The 18714-nt window shown below is 37.5% G+C and overlaps 1 protein-coding gene across 9 annotated transcripts in view; it reads left to right on the forward strand.

Moving 5' to 3' along the window:
* Positions 1-18714, forward strand: part of NOL4 (nucleolar protein 4) — a 557406-nt gene that overhangs the window by 491435 nt on the left and 47257 nt on the right. Inside the window, exon 12 of one of the 9 annotated variants that reach the window (XM_086372833.1) lies at positions 12233-13465. The exons of the other annotated variants lie outside the window; for them this stretch is intronic. Within the exon in view, the coding sequence (XP_086228959.1) occupies positions 12233-12300 (68 nt within the window). The 3' untranslated portion in view covers positions 12301-13465. Of the gene's footprint in view, positions 1-12232; positions 13466-18714 lie in introns of those variants that run through there. 9 annotated transcript variants of the gene reach the window in all.

Consider the following 18714-nt stretch of genomic DNA (forward strand, 5'->3'; position numbering starts at 1 on the left):
CTTTTTAATATACTGTCTAGGTTGGTCATAACTTTTCTTCCAAGGAGCAAGCATCTTTTAATTTCAGGGATGCAGTCACCATCTGCAGTGATTTTGGAGCCCAAGAAAATAAAGTCTGGCACTGTTTCCATTGTTTCCCCATCTATTTGCCATGAGGTGATGGGACCAGATGCCGTGATCTTCATTTTTTTTCTTTTTGGCATGCTGAGTTTTAAACCAGTTTTTTCACTCTCCTCTTTCACTTTCAAGAAGAGGCTCCTTAGTTCCTCTTTTCTTTCTGCCATAAGGGTGATGTCATCTACATATCTGTGGTTTCTGATATTTCTCCTGGCAATCTTGATTCCACTTTGTGCTTCACACAGCCTGGCATTTTGCAAGATGTACCCTGCATATAAGGTAAATAGGGTGACAGTGTACAGCCTTTCCCAATTTGCCGCCAGCCTATTGTTCCATGTCCAGTTCTAACTGTTGCTTCTTGACCAGATTTCTTGCAGAAATCGGCATACAGATTTCTCAGGAGGCAGGTAAGGTGGTGTAGTATTCCCATCTCTTCAGGAATTTTCCAATTTGTTGTGATCCACACAGTCAAAAGCTTTGGCTTAGTCAATAAAGCAGAAGTAGATATTTTTTTGGAAGTCCCTTGCTTTTTCTATGTTTGCAATTTTACCTCTGGTTCCTTTGCCTTTTCTAAATCCAGCTTAAACGACTAACTTGTCTTTAAGTCTCGCCACAAAAAAGCTTCACCACCATGTGTGTTGTGTGCGTTAGCTGCTTAGTCGTTTCCGACTCTTTGCAACCCCATAGACTGTAGTCCACCAGGCCCCTCCGTCCATGGGATTCTCCAGGCAAGAGCACTGGAATGGGTTGCCATTTCCTTTTCCAAAAGGAACTATAGAAAGAAAGAAAGTGAAGTCGCTCAGTCGCATCCGACTCTTTGTGACCCCATGGACTGTAGCCTCCCAGGCTCCTCCATCCATGGAATTTCCCAGGCAAGAGTACTGGAATGGGTTGCCACGTCCTTCTCCAATAATGAGATAAAATTCTCTTTGAAAAGTGAAAGTGTTAGTCATTCAGTTATGTTGGTTCTTTGCAACCTCAAGGACTGTAGTCTGCCAGTCTCCTCTGTCCGTGGAATTCTCCAGTCAAGAATACTAGACTGGGTTGCCATGCCCTCCTCCAGTGGATCTTCCGAACCCAGACATCGAACCCAGGTCTCCTGCATTGCAGGCAGATTCCTTGCTGTATGAGCCACCAGGGAAGCCCCTAAAGTCTCTTTAGAATATAGCAGAGAACAACTTTGAACAATTCAGATTGTGTGTTACTGAGAAGAAACAAGAGTAGCAGAATAACCAGAATGGCCTGCAAATGAGATGGCTTCATTTGAGCCTTGGCCTTGGGCTGAGCATAATTGAGTGAGGGGAGCAAAGGCTAGTCTAGACTTTAGACTTAAACAGCTTTAGACTTAAACCAACAAGAGTTTCTCTAGCTCACATTTGACAAAGGTCTCTAGCTATAGTGACGATAGCAAAGCAAATGGTTGATTTCATGTTGTGAAGGAGCTTTAAATAACATTTCTTCTCAAGAAACACATTGTGCCTGTAATCCTGGTATTGGCTACTGCTGTTTTTATTTTGTTTAGTTTTTGCTTGTTTTAACCACAGGAGGGCACCAAGATTGATCAGACCTGCAAATGCCTTTATTTGGGGACTTTCTTCATAAATTCTGGGAACCCCATGCATTCTGACTTTTAAAACGGTATTATCTTTAGCTTGTTTTTTTCATATGTAAGACATCAGAATAGTCATTCCCTGTAACAGATTTGGAACTGTGGAGAAAGAAACTACATACATATACATAAATTTGGAGATCTAAAAAGGCGTAGCAGCAAATTAGCATTATGTGAGATGCCAACATCATATCTGATGGTTGACAACTCCAGTTAATCTAAGTTTGAGAATACTTAATTTTAGAATTTGTAGAGATCCTCCAAAATGTATGAAAGGAAGCAACAACTTTCAAGAGACCAAGTTGAAGTAGCTATACAGCTGACTTAATTTATAAAGGAGAAAAAGAGCATCAGAATTCAAACCATTAACGGAGAAACTGGGAAGTCATTTGAGTTGGTAGCGTAAACCGGATGGCATAAATAGTATCTCTTTTAAAGAGATACAGTATTTGCAAAACCTGTATTTATTTGGATTATAGTCTTTTCTGTACAATGAAGTGAATCAGCTGTATGTGTACGTATATCCCCTCCATCTTGGACCTCCCACCCATCTAGGTCATCACAGAGCTCTGAGCTGAGCTCCCTGTGCTATACAGCAAGTTCCCAATAGGTACCTGTTTTAGCCATGATAGATATGTATATCAATCCAGTCTTCCAATTAAAATGTAATAAAAACATAAACCCTACAGATTATATATTATGTTCAAGAAGAATGTAAAGGCAAAGGAATGAAAAGAATACTTTTAACAACATTTAGATTTAACTTAACAAGTATTTTTGGATTCTCATGTTCAGTTCACTGTATTAAGTGCTTTCTTTGCTTGGACTGCTATAACAAAAATTCCATAGACTGGGTAGCTTAAACAACAAACATTTGTTTCACGGTTCTGCAGGCTGTGAAGTCCAGGCTTAAGGTGCTGGCACGTTTGTTGTCTGGGGAGAGCCTGCTTTCTGGTCCACAGAGGACCATCTTTTCACTGTTCCTCTTTCACATCGTGAAGGGATGAGGAGGCTCTCTCAGGTCTTTTCCTTATAAGGGCACCAATTCCATTCATGAGGCCTCTACCCTCATGACCTAATCAGCTCCCAAATGCCCCACCATCTACTACCATCTCTTGTGATTTCAGCAAATGAATTTGGCAGGGAGGGGAATGCAAACATGCCATCTATAGTAGGTACATTAAGAGAAAAAAGAGTTGAATAGGCAGAATCTCTGACATTAAGGTCAAAAAATAAAACATTCCTCTTCCTCATGTCTGAACGTCAAAATTCTTTAAGACTAATTCATTTTTTATAGAAACCCATTTTTATTATGGTGAAATTCACATAAGATTAACTGTTTTTTAAATTAACTTTTATTGGAGTATAATTGCTTGACAATATTGTGTTGGTTTCTACTGTACAGCAAAGTGAACCAGCCACACATACACATATATTCCCTCCCTTTTGGATTTCCTTCCGATTCAGGTCACTTCGGTGCTTTAAGTAGAGTTCCCTGGGCTATACAGTATGTTCTCATTAGTTATCCATTCTATACTTGGTATCAATTGTGTATACTTGTCAATCCCAATCTCTCAATTCATCCTGCCCCCCCATCCCCTTTACCCCTTGCTATCCATATATTTATTTTCTACCCCGTGTCTCTCTTTCTGCTTTGCAGATACGATCATCTATACCATATTTCTAGATTCCACATACATGCATTAGTATACAATATTTGTTTTTCTCTTTCTGACTAACGTCTCCCTATATGACACTCTCTAGGTTCATCCATGTTTCTGCAAACAACCCAAATTTAAATCATACTTCCTCTGTGAAACTTGACTTTCCCTCACCACTTTTCCACCCCTTGGAAGGCTGGTCACTCTCCTGCATGTGCCTTATCTCATTGAATTGTGACATACTCACTCCTGGAAATCAAGAACTGTCCACTATTACAGCCCTTGAATAAGGCCAGAAATATAGTAAGTGCTCAATTATATTGGGTTAATTAATGAATAAATTTAAAAAATAGAAGTATTTAGCTCCAAAGTAAAAACAAAAATGTACAGATAATTATTGATGTGTATTGGATGTAGGCTGAAGGATTTATCTTAGATAAAGCAAAGTGGCTGAAATTGAGAATTCTGGGGTGAAAGAGGAAGATTTCAAAGATTCTATAAACCCCTGCTTAAGTTTGAATAGCAATAGGAAAATCTTGCCCATGTTGGAGACTTCATAGCATGGAAAGGGTGCACTTCAAATCCTTTGTTAGCCAACCTCCATTTGTTTAGAGCTGGCAAGGGTCTGCACCCAACAATCCGGATTTTCAACTTGGACTGTTATCAAAATGACAGCAGTTACAATTTTTATAAAGAACTTATTCAAATCATCCCACTGAAATGAGAAGCAAGCAAGCAGCCAATCCTCCCGTTATTATCACATCCAATTACATAGGACCTTGGAATGCTTTCTTTCTATCAGGAAGTTCACATGGTGCTGTCTAAAGAGGGCAATTGTTCACAGCAGTCATCCACTGGATCTATTGAGTCTAAATTATATGCATAATGCATAAGTTAACTACTGATGTTTCCTCTCCACAAACTCCATTGGGCAGACTTTTCAATTTGTTTTTCAACTCTCATATAAACTGGTCTAATACACAGACCACAATCTAACAAGACCAAATTGTAGTAATAATGACCATAATAGCTAACATTTGTATGGCAGTTTCTAGTTTGCTCAAATGACATTCTTTGCTCCTTGCTAATATTGAGGATTGTCAGCTGTAAAGATGTGCTGAACCAGAGCCTATACTTATGAGTCTAAGGGAGCTTGGATGGAAGATTCATCACCACACTAGATGTGGTTCACAATGGTGTGACCTGTTTGGTATGTGGACATTGCTGTCCCTCAGCATTGACATTCTGAAACATCACTGCTCATCTGAAATAGCCAAAGGAGTGCTTCTGTTCATTCACTGTCTTCATTCCTCATCAACCATTTACTCTTTAATCCACTATAATTGATTTATGCCCCACATTTTGCTAAAACTGGTCAGGTTAAGTCTATCAGTGATTCCACTTATTGCCACACTAAAAATGCTTTTTGCCCTTGATGTTACCAGATGTCTTGGGTAATATTTTAATCTGTTGATTACTAGAGCCTTGAAATATCCACTCTCTTGGCTTCCACATAACTTTGTGTGCTTAGTTGTTCAGTCGTGTCCGACTCAGGCTCCTCTGTCGATGGGGATTCTCCAAGCAAGAATACTGGAGTGGGTTTCCATGCCCTTCTCCAGGGACTTTTCCTGACCCTGGGATCAAAACCAGGTCTCCCACATTGCAGGCAGATTCTTTACCTTCTGAACCCCATGTCACCTAATCACCAGATAATTCTTCTCCTATTGCCTTAAGCCTTTTGCTTCAATCCATACCCTTCCCTGCTGGAATTCTCCTAGCATCCTGCCCTAGTCCCTTTAATCCTGCACATTGCTCAAAGGAGAGCCCACTAGATCTCATGGTTTCAACTTCAGAATGTGCCCAAACTTGCATAATCTCCCCCATGCTTTGCCTTGAGCTTTATATTTTATATGCAATTGTCTACCATGTTGCATGATCCAGGCATCCCAAGAAACCTCGTTTTTAATTAAGAGTGAAATATTCACCCATACAGATATTATTGCCTGTTTCTGTGGTTATCTTGCACAGAAATGCCCTTCCTGACACCTGATCTGTATCAGCTATTACTTTATCTTGATTATTTTCTGGTTGTCTCACCCATTAACTTTTCTTCCTAATGAATAGTAAATGGATATATGAATGACTCAGTCAGAAAAATAATTTCAATAAAATATTGTGTCTTTTTAGAGTACTTAATTAAATCTAATTGAGCATGGGGAAAATCAGTTGAAATTGGGGATATCTTCTAATAGTTTGTTCTCTTTTTCTCCTAATACTTGAAAGAGCACAATATCAAAGGAAAGTATTTCATATCAAACATTGGAGACACACATTTTGAAAAATTCATGTAGATTCTGTTTTAAAATATATTCAGCTTAAGTTATCTGATTCAGAAAAGAAATGTTTACCATAGTTATCTAGGGAACTGTGAAGGTCTGGTTTTTACTTTGACCTTACCTTCTTAATAATTTGTTCTGGCTCACTAAAACGTGGAAATAAGTAGTGCAAACACATGATAGAAAACCACCCTGCTCCAGGACACCAGCTGGGTGTTTCTGGCATGAAAAACACATGATTTTTGTAGATAAACTGTGTGGATAATGATTTTATAGAGTAGCGCCTAAAGTAATTCACAGAAGTTAAGCAATTCCCCCTGGGTAGTTCATAGATCCTTTATACAATGGGAAGATCTACATAATAAAATAGTATGTGAAGACAGACAACTGTGTGATCTAATTGAAGTCAACATAATTGGGATTATGCAGTTATTATCTCAGTAGAGTTCCAATAAACCTCAGTGAGTTGTCAAATCATATTCTACAGAACATAGTGGAAACTTCATTTGTATCTAGAGAATTTTCCATCACTGTGTGCATTTTAGTAAGTCCATTTCTCCCATTCATGTTCCTTTAATGAGCTGATTTATCAGATTGTCTTTAGACTTTAAATCCTGATTTGTATCATCATTTTGATTATTTTCTATTTCCTTCAAATATGTTTATCAATATCTGTGCTATGCAATATGATAGGCATGAGCCACATGTGGCTATTAACATTCAAATTAATTTAAATTAACTAAAATTTAAAGTTCAGTTCCTCAGTCACATTAGGAAATATTCTAAGTGTCCAATTGCCAAAGTGGTGAGTGGTTACTGTACTGCACAGTGGAGAACATTTCAATCACCACAGAAATTTCTATTGAATAGCATTGATTCTAGGGTTAATCGTCTCACCTACACCATTATATTGACCCTTGGTTTGTTTTATTATTGCAGAAAACCTTTTCTACATTTATCCCATTGACTTTTTGCATTTAATCATGTATCATTAATTCTTTAATAAATAGGGTCAATGAATAACCTTATAAAAACTTAAATGGCAATTCTTAACTAGTAATACAATTCAAACTGCTCAGCTTTTAAATACTGTTCAGTTTTTTTTTTAGCTGTCTGAGAAGAGCTCATAACTTGTAACTGTATTCAGTTTAAGTCATCTGATTCAGAAAAGAAATGTTTACCATAGTTGTCTAGAGAAACGGGAAGGTATGGTTTTTACTTTGACCTCACCTTCTTAAGAATTTGTTCTGGCTCACTAGCAACATGGAAGCAAGTAGTGTAAATGCATGGATAGAAAACCACCCTGCTCCAGGGGGACCAGCTGGGTGTTTCAGGTGTGAAAAATACATAATTTTTATAGATAAACTGTGTAGATAATGATTTTATAAAGTAGTGCCTAAAGTAATTCACAGAAGTTTAGCAATTCCCCCTGAGTAATTCACAGGTCCTTTATGCAATGGGAAGATCCACATGATAACATAGTGTGTGAAGACAGACAACTGTGTGATTTAGTTGAAGTCAACGTAACATAGGTGTTGAAAATCTTTTGGCATAGGCTGGGATTATTTAAAACCAAAGACAAATTTTAAGAGAATTTCATTGTAACAGAATTTGTAATTATGCATTTGGAGACAGCAAGCCTAAACTTCATATATTTGAAATGTGATCACAATTTTGAAACAGTTCATTCTGTTTTTCCAGCTCTTCTCCATACTATAATAATAACCTAAAATTCAACTGAGACTGAAATTTTTTGTCCACATATATAATGAGATAGTTTCAGGGAGATTTTTCCTTTTTTGTAACTTTTAATGATTGGAAATTATATAAACCGTTCTCTGGAAAATGATCTGAATTATCTGCAAAATAAAATGAAGCATCTTTCAGTTTATCTGACTGAACCCTCATATCTTCCAGTAGATTTCTGTAGGTCAGGGAGCCTCAGAGAAAGGGCTCTGAATAGAGAGGTGAGTGACCCTGTTTTCCCTGCACAGCTCAGCACATATAATTGGTTTTACAGCTCTATATTGATCAGGCTTTTCTGGCAGAAGTGTCCTAAAAGTCTGTTCTCTACAGTAAAATGGATCTTATGTACTCTTAAAATCCTCCTGAGAATTTTGTGCTTGTGTCTACTCACTGAAGATATGGAAAGAAAAGAAGTCTTCATTAGTATTCTCCGACCTTTCTTCTTGAGTCTGCTGGTATAACTAACATTCAGGGGCTTTCCAGGTGGCATGAGTTCATTATGGTTGGCTCTGGTTTCTTTTCGTAACAACTTCCTTTGAACTTTGACATGTTCTCTGGGGATCCATCTAAACAAACCAGTTAAAATTTCCTGGCCTCGCCAGCCCTCAGCTCCAGGAAGAAGCTCTCTTGGGGAGTTCAGAATGTTCTGCTTTCCTAGGGAGTCAGAAATACCATTTTCTATATGGAAATTGAATTAGCCACTTTCCATATTCCTCTTTCCTGGGTTAAGGGTATTGATGCACCTTTCTGAAACAGGCACTGGACTGCTCCCTTAGCCTCCTTAGAGATCTTGAGTCTGCCTAACTGGACAGGAGGCCAGAGTTGCCTAATTCTTTTTTTCTCTTTCATGTTAAAAAAAAATTCAGGTTCCAAGTATGAATACAATTAGAATGCTAACGGCACCCCACTCCAGTACTTTTGCCTAGAAAATCCCATGGACAGAGGAGCCTGGTGGGCTGCAGTCCATGGGGTCGCTAGAGTCGGACACAACTGAGCGACTTCACTTTGACTTTTCACTTTCATGCATTGGAGAAGGAAATGGCAACCCACTCCAGTGTTCTTGCCTGGAGAATCCCAGGGACGGGAAGCCTGGTGGGCTGCCGTCTATGGGGTTGCACAGAGTCGGACACAACTGAAGCGACTTAGCAGCAGTAGCAGCAGCAGCAGAGTGCTAACATTTCCTTTTGTGACTTCAAGGCACACAGTCATTTAAAATGACATGTGACTCGACTAATATACAAAGGCTTTTTCTGAAACCCTTTCTGCCATCCATGTATTGTTGCTAGAACTTGTGGAAGTGGGTGTGTTTAAATGTGCATTCACTCAGTGCAACTTTGCCTCCTGAGTTGCTGTTTGGTCCACCCACTCAAGGTTATAAAATTAAATGTGTGATGACTAACATTCTGACCAATATCTCTGTGGTCACAGGGAGAAAAATTATTTCTGGTCATTTAAACCCTTAGGGAATACAATCCTCTTGAGAATTCTGAACATATCTAAAAGTAGCTTGTATACTACTCTAGATTTAATGGTTTTTGTATTTTGGTTTTTTTTTTGGTTCTATATCTGGCAATATAAAATTCTCTTCATTGTTTTTTTGAGGCAGTATTTTAGGGATCATAATGTTCTCTTAGCACAGTTCCTAAAAACATATTTATAAATACAACGTGTCTTTCAGTTCAGTTCAGTTGCTCAGGCATGTCCAAATTTTTGTGACCCCATGGACTGCAGCATCCCAGGCCTCCTTGTCCATCACCAATTCCTGAAGCTTGCTCAAACTCATGTCAGTCGAGTCGGTGGTGCCATCAATCATCTCATCCTCTGTCATCCCCTTCTCCTCCTGCCTTCTATCTTTCCCAGCATTATGGTCTTTTCCAATGAGTCAGTTCTTCATATCAGGTGGCCAAAGTATTGGAGTTTCAGCTTCAGCATCAGTCCTTCCAATGAATATTCAGGACTGATTTCCTTTAGGATTGACTGATTTGATCTCCTTACAGTCCAAGGAACTCTCAAGAGTCTTGAGAGCTCAACATCATAGTTCAAAAGCCTCAGTTCTTCGGCACTCAGCTTTCTTTATGCTCCAGCTGTCACATCCATACATGACTACTGGAAAAACCATAGCTTTGATTAGATGGACCTTTATTGGCAAAGTAATGTCTCTGCTTTTTAATACACTGTCGAGGTTTGTCATAGCTTTTCTTCCAAGAAGCAAGGTCTTTCAATTTCATGGCTGCAGTCACAATTTGCAATGATTTTGGAGCCCAAGAAAATAGTCTGCGACTGTTTCTACTGTTACCCCATCTATTTCCCATGAAGTGATGGGACCAAATGCCATGATCTTCATTTTTTGAATGTTGAGTTTTAAGCCAGCTTTTTTACTCTCCTCTTTCACTTTCATCAAGAGACTCTTCAGTTGCTCTTCACTTTCTGCCATAAGAGAGGTTTCATCTGCCTATCTAAGGTTATTGATATTTCTCCTGGCAGTCTTGATTCCAGTCTATGCTTCTTCCAGCCTGGCATTTCACATGATGTACCCTGCATATAAGTTAAATAAGCAGGATGACCATATACAGCCTTGACATACTCCTTTCCCGATTTGGAACCAGTTTGTTGTTCCATGTCTGGTTCTAATTGTTTCTTGTTGACCTGCATACAGATTTCTCAGGAGGCAGGTAAGGTGGTCTGGTATTCCAATCTCTTTAAGGATTTTCTACAGTTTGCTGTGATCCACAAGGTCAAAGCCTTTGGCATAGTCAATAAAGCAGAAATAGAAGTTTTTCTGGAACTCACTTGCTTTTTCTATAATCCAAGAGATGTTGACAATTTGATCTCTGGTTCCTCTGCCTTTTCTAAATCCAGCTTGTACATCTGGAAGTTTTCAGTTCACCTGTTGTTGGAACCTCATTTGGAGAATTTTAAACATTAATTTGCTAGCGTGTTAGATGAGTGCAATTGTGCGGTAGTTTGAGCATTCTTTGGCATTGCCTTTCTTTGGGATTGGAATGAAAACTGACCTTTCCAGTCCTGTGACCACTGCTTAGTTTTCCAAATTTGCTGGCGTATTGTGTGGAGCACTTTCACAGCATCATCTTTTAGGATTTGATACAGCTTAACTGTAATTCCATCACCTCCACTAGCTTTGTTCATAGTGGTGCTTCCTAAGGCCCAGTGTGTGTATAATTATGAGAAAAGTCATATTATGTTTATTTTTGAGTGTGATCTTTCCAAGCAGATACATTCTTGTGTCTTTATCTTAATCTCCTCTTTCATATTATCATATTCCATAGTCTATTCTCCCACTACTCTAATTATGGACTGTTCCCATGATTTCTTCTGTTTCCTATAAAATATTAATTGCTACCTAAAAAAACAAAGGTGAGAAGTGGGGAGGATGATATTAACCTCCATGGATGGATTTCATCAATCCTATCTCCCTTTATATACAAAAAAGAATATTTTGTCCAAATTCATAGGAACGGTCCTTTTTAACATTTAAATCTCTTGATTGTTGGCAAAGCACATATTTGTCAGGAAATTACTGAAGGAAGGCAGGCACATGCACATGTCTCCAAATACTGCCTCTTAAAATTCTATATTCCTTGAATCCATAGTTTTCCCTCCAAGGTTTATTGGCTAAATGGATAATAAAGATAATCTGTCAGTTTAAATACTTTGTATTTCACATGATTCTAGGTTTTCTTCATAGTTTCAGATAATTGTGTATGTGTATATATATACACGAACATTTTTATTGAGATATAATTGACATATAACATTGGGTGAGTGTAAGGTGTACAATTTGTTGATTTGATATATTTAAATATTGCAATATGATTACCAGCATAGTGTTAGCTAACACCTCTATAATTAAAATAGTCATCATTTCTTTTTTGGGGGTAGAAACAATTAAGTTGTGGTCTCTTAGCATCTCTGAAGTTTCAAATACAGTGTTGTGGCCTATAATCCTGTGCTGTGCCTTAGATCTCTAGAACTGATTTACTACTCATTTCAAGTTTGTCCCCTTAAACAGCATATCCCCAGTTCTACCACCCTCCACCCCCTGATAACCACCATTCTGCAACATGGCCTTATGAATTAGGCTTTTTCTTAGGTTTTACAACTAAGTCATATCAAACAGTATTTGCTTTTTCTGTCTGACATCTCACTTGGTATAATGCATTCAAGGTCCATCAGTGTTGTTGCAAGTGGCAAGATTTCTTTCTCATGGCTGAATAATATTCTATTGTGTGTGTATGTATATTTAGTAGATAGATATATATATATAGGGATAAACAAGTGATGGCATATAAACAAGTAGTGGCACATGTATGTCACATGTAAGATACCACTTAGGTTGTTTCCATATCTGGCTTTTGTAAACAGTGCTGCAATAATTATGGGAGTGGTTATATCTCCTCAATATTCTGTTTTCATTTCCCTTGGATATATCCCAGAAGTAGAATTGCTGGATGGTATATTAGTTCTAATTTTTTAAGGAAGCTCCACACTGTTTTCCATAGTAACTGAACCAATTTACATCACTGCCAACAGTGTACAAGGATTCCTGCATCTCTACATCCTTACCAATGCTGGTTTTCTTGATCCCCATTCTGACCCATGAGAAGTAGTTTTGATTTGCCTTTCCCTGATAAGTGACATTCAGCATTGGAATGTACCTGTTAGCCATTTTGATGTCTTTTTTGTAAAAATGTCTATTTAGTTCCTCTGCCCTTTAAAAAATTTTGTTTTATATTGAAGTGTAGGTGATCAATGGGTTTCCCCGGTGGCTCAGATGGTAAAGGGAGACCTGGTTTTGATCCCTGGGTTGTGAAGATCCCCTGGAGAAGAGAACGGCTACCCACTCCAGTTTTATTGCCTGGAGAATTCCATGGACAGAGGAACCTGGCAGGCTACAGTCAATGGGGCCACAAAGAGTCAAACATGACTGAGCAACTTTCACTTTCATAGGCGATTAAAAATGTTGTGTTAGTTACAGGTGTATGGAAAAGTGATTCAGCTGTGCATACATATGTATCTATTTTTCAAGTTCTTTTCCCATTTAGGTTATTACATAATATTGAACATATTTCCCTGTGCTATATAGTACACCTTGTTGATTATCCATTTAGCAGTGTGTACATGTCAATCTCAAACTCCCTAACTATCCCTCCACCCCCCCACAATCCTTCTGCCCTGGCAACTTTGTTCTCTAGGTCTGTGAGTCTGTTTCTGTTTTATAAATAAGTTCTTTTGTATCATTATTTAAGATTCTGCATATAGGTGATATCATATGACATTTTCTCTGACTTACTTCACTCAATATGACAATCTCTAGGTCCATGCATGGTGCTGTGAATGATATTATTTCATTGTTTTTAATGGCTGAGTATTAGTCTGTTTTGAAGACATAAGAGATGTGGGTTGGATTTCAGGGTGGGGAAGATCCCCTGGAAGAGGGCATGGCAACCCATTCCAGTATTCTTGCCTGGAGAATCCCATGGGCAGTGGAGCCTGGCAGGCTACAGTTCATAGGATTGCACAGAGTTGAATATAACTGAAGTAACTTAGCATGCATGCAATATTCCATTGTATATATGTAACTATAATACATATTCTTTATCTATTCATCTGTCAATGGACACTAAAGTTTCTTCCACATCTTAGATATTTTAAACAGTGCTGCAATGAACATTGGAGTGCATGTATTCTTTTGAGGACCATGTTTATCTCTGAATATATGCCCAGGAGTAGGATCACTGTATCATATGGTAGCTCTGTTTTTAGTTTTTTAAGGAATCTCCATACTGTTCTCCACAGTGTCTGTACCAATTTACATTCCCACCAGTAATGTAGGAGGCTTTCCTTCTCTTCATACCTTCTCCAGCATTTATTGTTTGTGGATTTTTTGATGATGTCATTCTGACTGGTGCCATTTACCTATGTTTTGCTCTAAGAGTTGTATAGTACCTAGTCTCACCTTTAGGTCTTTAGTCCATTTTGAGTTTATTTTTGGGCATAGTGTCCAGTACTCTTGCCTGGAAAATCCCATGGATGGAGGAGCCTGGTAGGCTGCAGTCCATCGGGTGGCTAAGAGTCGGACACGACTGAGCGACTTCACTTTCACGTATTGGAGAAGGAAATGGCAACCCACTCCAGTGTTCTTGCCTGGAGAATCCCAGGGACAGGGGAGCCTGGTGGGCTGCCATCTATGGGGTCGCACAGAGTCGGACATGACTGAAGCAACTTAGCAGCAGCAGCATAGTGTTAAAGAGTGTTCTAAATTCACATTTTTATGTGCAACTGTCCAGTTTTCCCAGCACTGTTTTTTGAAGACTGTCTTTCTTCCACTGTATAGTCTTGCCTCCTTTGTTATAGATTAATTGACCATTGATGTATGGGTTTGTGTCTGGGCTTTTTATCCTTTTCCATTGATCTGTATTTCTATTTTTGTGCCAGTACCATACTGTTTTGATGACTGTATCTTTGTAGTATTGTCTGAAGTCAGGGAGCCATTTTTTAAATTGGATTGTATTTTTTTGTTGTAATTGCGTTAAAAGTTTTTATATTCTGAATATTATTCCCTTATCAGATATGTGGTTGGCACATATGTTCTCTCATTCTGTAGTTTGCCTTTTCATTCTGTTGATGGTTTCTTTTGCTGTGCAGAAGCTTTTAACATTGATGTTGTCCCACTTTCTGGGTTTTGCTTTTGTTGTTTGTACTTTTGGTGTCATTTCCAAAAAATAATTGCATAAGCAAATTTCAAGGAGATTCTTCTATTTTCTTTTAGGAACTTTATGGTATCAGATATTCTTGCTTGTCTTTACTCCCCTTTCAAGCTAAGTTTTGTGAGCAGTGTAAGATATAGTTCCAATTTCAATTTTCCCAGCATCATGTTTTTCAATTGTCCAAAGTTATCCCCATTGAGTGGTCTTGGATCCCTTGTCAAAATTAGTTAACTATATAAGCTGAGGTTTATTTCTAGACTTTTGATTCTGTTCCATTTCTCTCAATTCAGTTCAGTCACTCAGTCATGTCCGACTCTTTGCTACCCCATGAATCTCGGCACGCCAGACCTCCCTGTCCATCACCAACCCCCAGAGTTCACTCAGACTCACATCCATCGAGTCAATGATGCCATCCAGCCATCTCATCCTCTGTTGTCCCATTCTCCTCCTGCACCCAATCCCTCCCAGCATCAGGGTCTTTTCCAATGAGTCAACTCTTCACATGAGGTGGCCAAAGTATTGGAGTTTCAGCTTTAACATCAGTCCTTCCAGTGAACACCCAGGACTGATCTCCTTTAGGATGGACTGGTTGGATCTCCTTGCAGTCCAAGGGACCCTCAAGAGTCTTCTCCAACACCACAGTTCAAAAGCATCAATTCTTCGGTGCTCAGCTGTCTTCACAGTCCAACTCTCACATCCATACATGACCACTGGAAAAACCATAGCCTTGACTAGACGGATGTTTGTTGGCAAAGTAATGTCTCTGCTTTTCAATATGCTATCTAGGTTGGTCACAACTTTCCTTCCAAGGAGTAAGCATCTTTTAATTTCATGGCTGCAATCACCATCTGCAATGATTTTGGAGCCCAAAAAAATAAAGTCTGACACTGTTTCCACTGTTTCCCTATCTATTTCCCATGAAGTGATGGGACCAGATGCCATGATCTTCGTTTTCTGAATGTTGAGCTTTAAGCCAACTTTTTCACTCTCCTCTTTCACTTTCATCAAGAGGATATTTAGTTCCTCTTCACTTTCTGCCATAAGGGTAGTGTCATCTGCATATCTGAGGTTATTGATATTTCTCCCGGCATTCTTGATTCTAGCTTATGCTTCCTCCAGCCCAGCGTTTCTCATGATGTACTCTGCATAGAAGTTAAATAAGCAGGGCCACAGTATACAGCCTTGATGTACTCCTTTTCCTATTTGAAACAAGTCTGTTGTTCCATGTCCAGTTCCAACTGTTGCTTCCTGACCTGCATATAGGTTTCTCAAGAGGCAGGTCAGGTGGTCTGGTATTCCCATCTCTTTCAGAATTTCCCACAGTTTATTGTGATCCACACAGTCAAAGGCTTTGGCATAGTCAACAAAGCAGAAATAGATGTTTTTCTGGAACTCTCTTGCTTTTTCCATGATCCAGCAGATGTTGGCAATTTGATCTATGTGTCTATATTTTTATGCCAGTACTATACTGTTTTATATACTCTAGATTTATAGTGTAGTTTGAAATCAATAAGTGTGATAACTCCAGCTTTATTCTTCATTTTCATGATTGCTTTGGCTATTAGGATTATTTTTCTATTTCTGTAAAAAAGTATTGAAGTTTTAATCAGCATTGTATTGGGTCTATAGATGGCTTTGTGCAGTATGGACATTTCAACAATATTAGTTCTTCTGATCTGTGAACATGGAATATATTTCCATTCGTGTCTTCAACTTTTTTCATAATGTCTTATAGTTTTCCTTATATAGATTTTCACTTGGTTAAATATATTTATAAGTATTACTTTAAAAAAATATGTTACAAATGGGATTACTTTATTTTTTTCACATATTTCAGTATTTAACACTTTTAGTGTAAATAAATTTTTTAAAAAAATTCAGTGGTTTCACATTTCATTTTTTAAGATGCAAATGGTGATGTTAATTAATGCTGTTATTATTTTATTGGAGGATAATTACAATGTTGTGTGTGTATATATATACACACACACACATATACATATGTAATACATACACACACCCTCCCTCTTGCACCTCCCTCCCTGCTCCCATCCCACCTCTCTAGGTTGTCACAGAGCACCAGGCTGGGCTCCCTGTGTTCTCTTACAGAAAAAAATTCAAATTTATTACCATAGAAAACACTCATAACTGATTTATGTGTATTAATTCTGTATTCTACAACTTTACTGAGTTTGTTGATTAGTCCCAATAATTTTTTGGATAAGTCTTTAGAAACTTGTATGTATAAGATACTAGTATCTCCAAATAATGACAGCTTTTCCTCTTTCTTTCTGATTTATATGCTTTTTATTTCTTTGTATTGCCTAACAGCTCTAGTTAGGATTTCCAGTACCATGTTTAAGAAGAATGGTTAGAGTTTTCTACCACTAAATAAACTGTTAGCTTTGGTTTTGTCCTATATGGGCTTTATCATGTTGAGGTATGCTCTTTCTATACCCAATTTGTTGATGGTTATTTTGTTTTGCTTTACTGTGAAAAAAAAAAAAAAAAACATTTTGTTAAATTGTTTTTCTGCATCTGTTGAAATGATAAAGGAAAAAGTGTTAGTCACTCAATTGTGTCCAACTCTTTGTGACCCCATGGACTGTAGCCCACCAGGCTCCACTGTCCATGGAATTTTCCAGGCAAGAATAATGGAGTGGGTTACCATTCCCTTCTCTGGGGGATCTTCCCCACCTGGGATCAAACCCATGTTTCCCATATTGCAGGCAGATTCTTTACCATTTGAGCTACCCAGGAAGTTGAAATAATAATATGTTTTTCTGACATTCTAGTAATATGAGATATCACATTAATTGATTCTCATATATTGAATCATCCCTATATCTCAGGGATAAATCCCACTTGGTCATGGTATATAATGCTGTTAATGTGTTGCTGAATTAATTTTACTAATATTTTCTTGTGAATTTTTGTATCTATATTCATTAGAAATATAGATCTATAATTTTCTTGTATCCTTATCTAGCTTTTGTATCAGGACAGTTCTTACAATTTGAAATGAGTTTGAAGTGACCCTACCTCTTCAAGTTTTTGGCAAGGTTTAAGATGGATTGGCATACTTTTTTTTTAATGTGTGGTAAAATTCACCTATCAAGTCTATAATGTTTTGATTGCTTTAGCCTTGTGGAATAGTCTGAAACCAGTAGGTATGATGCCTCCAGCTTTGTTCTTTTTTCATCAAGATTCCTTTCACTATTCAGCATCTTTTGTAGGTCCGTGCAAATTTTAATATTATTTGTTGTAGTTCTGTGATAAATGTCATGAGGGTTTCCATAGGGATTGCATTAAATCTGTAGATTGCCTTGGGTGGTATGAACATTTAGCAATATTAATTCTTCCAATCAATGAATATCTATTTATTTGCATAATCTTTAATTTCCTTCATCACTGTCTTATAGTTTTCAGAGTATAGGTCATTCATTTCCTTGGTTAAGGTTTTGATTCTGTTTTAAATGGGATTGTTTCCTTGCTTTTTCTTTCTGATTGCTCATTAGTGCATAGAAAAGCAGCAGATGTCTGTATATTAACTTTGTATCCTTCTACTTTACTGAATTCATCTTATTAGTTCTAATAGTTTTTTGGTGGAAATATTAGTTTTCTATAAATATTATGTCATCTTCAAACAGTAACAATTTAGCTTTTCCCTTCCAGTTTGGATATCTTTTATTTCTTGTTTTATTCCTAAGGGTTGGATTTCCAATACTGTGTTAAATATGAGTGACAAAAGTGGGGATCCTTGCCTTATTCCAGATTTTAGAGGGAAAGACTTTTCCTGTTGAGTATGATATTAGCTGTGAGATTGTCATAAATAGCATTTATTACATTAAGAACTTTTCTCTCTATACCAATTTTGACAAGAGTGTCTGTTATGAAAAATGTTGAATTTTGTCAAATGCTGTTTCTGTATCTAGAGAGATGATCATGTGATTTTTATATTTTTTTACATAATGTTTTGTATCTCATTGATTTGGGAATACTAAACCATTCATGCATCACTGGAATAAATCCCACTTGGTTATGGTGTATGGTCCTTTTTATATGTTGTTTTATTTGATTTGCTAATATTTTGTTGAGGATTTTTGCATTCATATTCATCAGTGATACTGGCCTGTAATTCTCTTTTTGTGGTGTCCTTGTCTGGCTTTGGAATAGGATGATGGTGGCCTTATAGAATGAGGTTTGGAGATTTCCCTCCTCATCATTTTTTTTTTTTTTTAATAATAGTTTGACTTAGATGGATATTAACTCTTCTTTAAATATTTGGTAGAATTTACCTGTGCAGCAGACTGGTCCTGGACTTTTACTATTGGGGATGTTTTTATTGCTTATTTAATTTCATTACTAGAAATTTTTCTATATAAATTTTCTATTCATCGTTCAGTCTTGGGAGATTGTACATTTCTAGGAATATACTCATCTTCTAGGTAGTCCATTTGTTGGCATATATTATATGCCATTATATGTTATTTATAGTAATCTCTTATGATACTTTG

Source organism: Bos grunniens, chromosome 24, assembly GCF_055505025.1.
Source record: "Bos grunniens cultivar Pamir isolate PY7600 chromosome 24, Bosgru_T2T1.0, whole genome shotgun sequence".
NCBI classification, from domain to species: domain Eukaryota; kingdom Metazoa; phylum Chordata; class Mammalia; order Artiodactyla; family Bovidae; genus Bos; species Bos grunniens.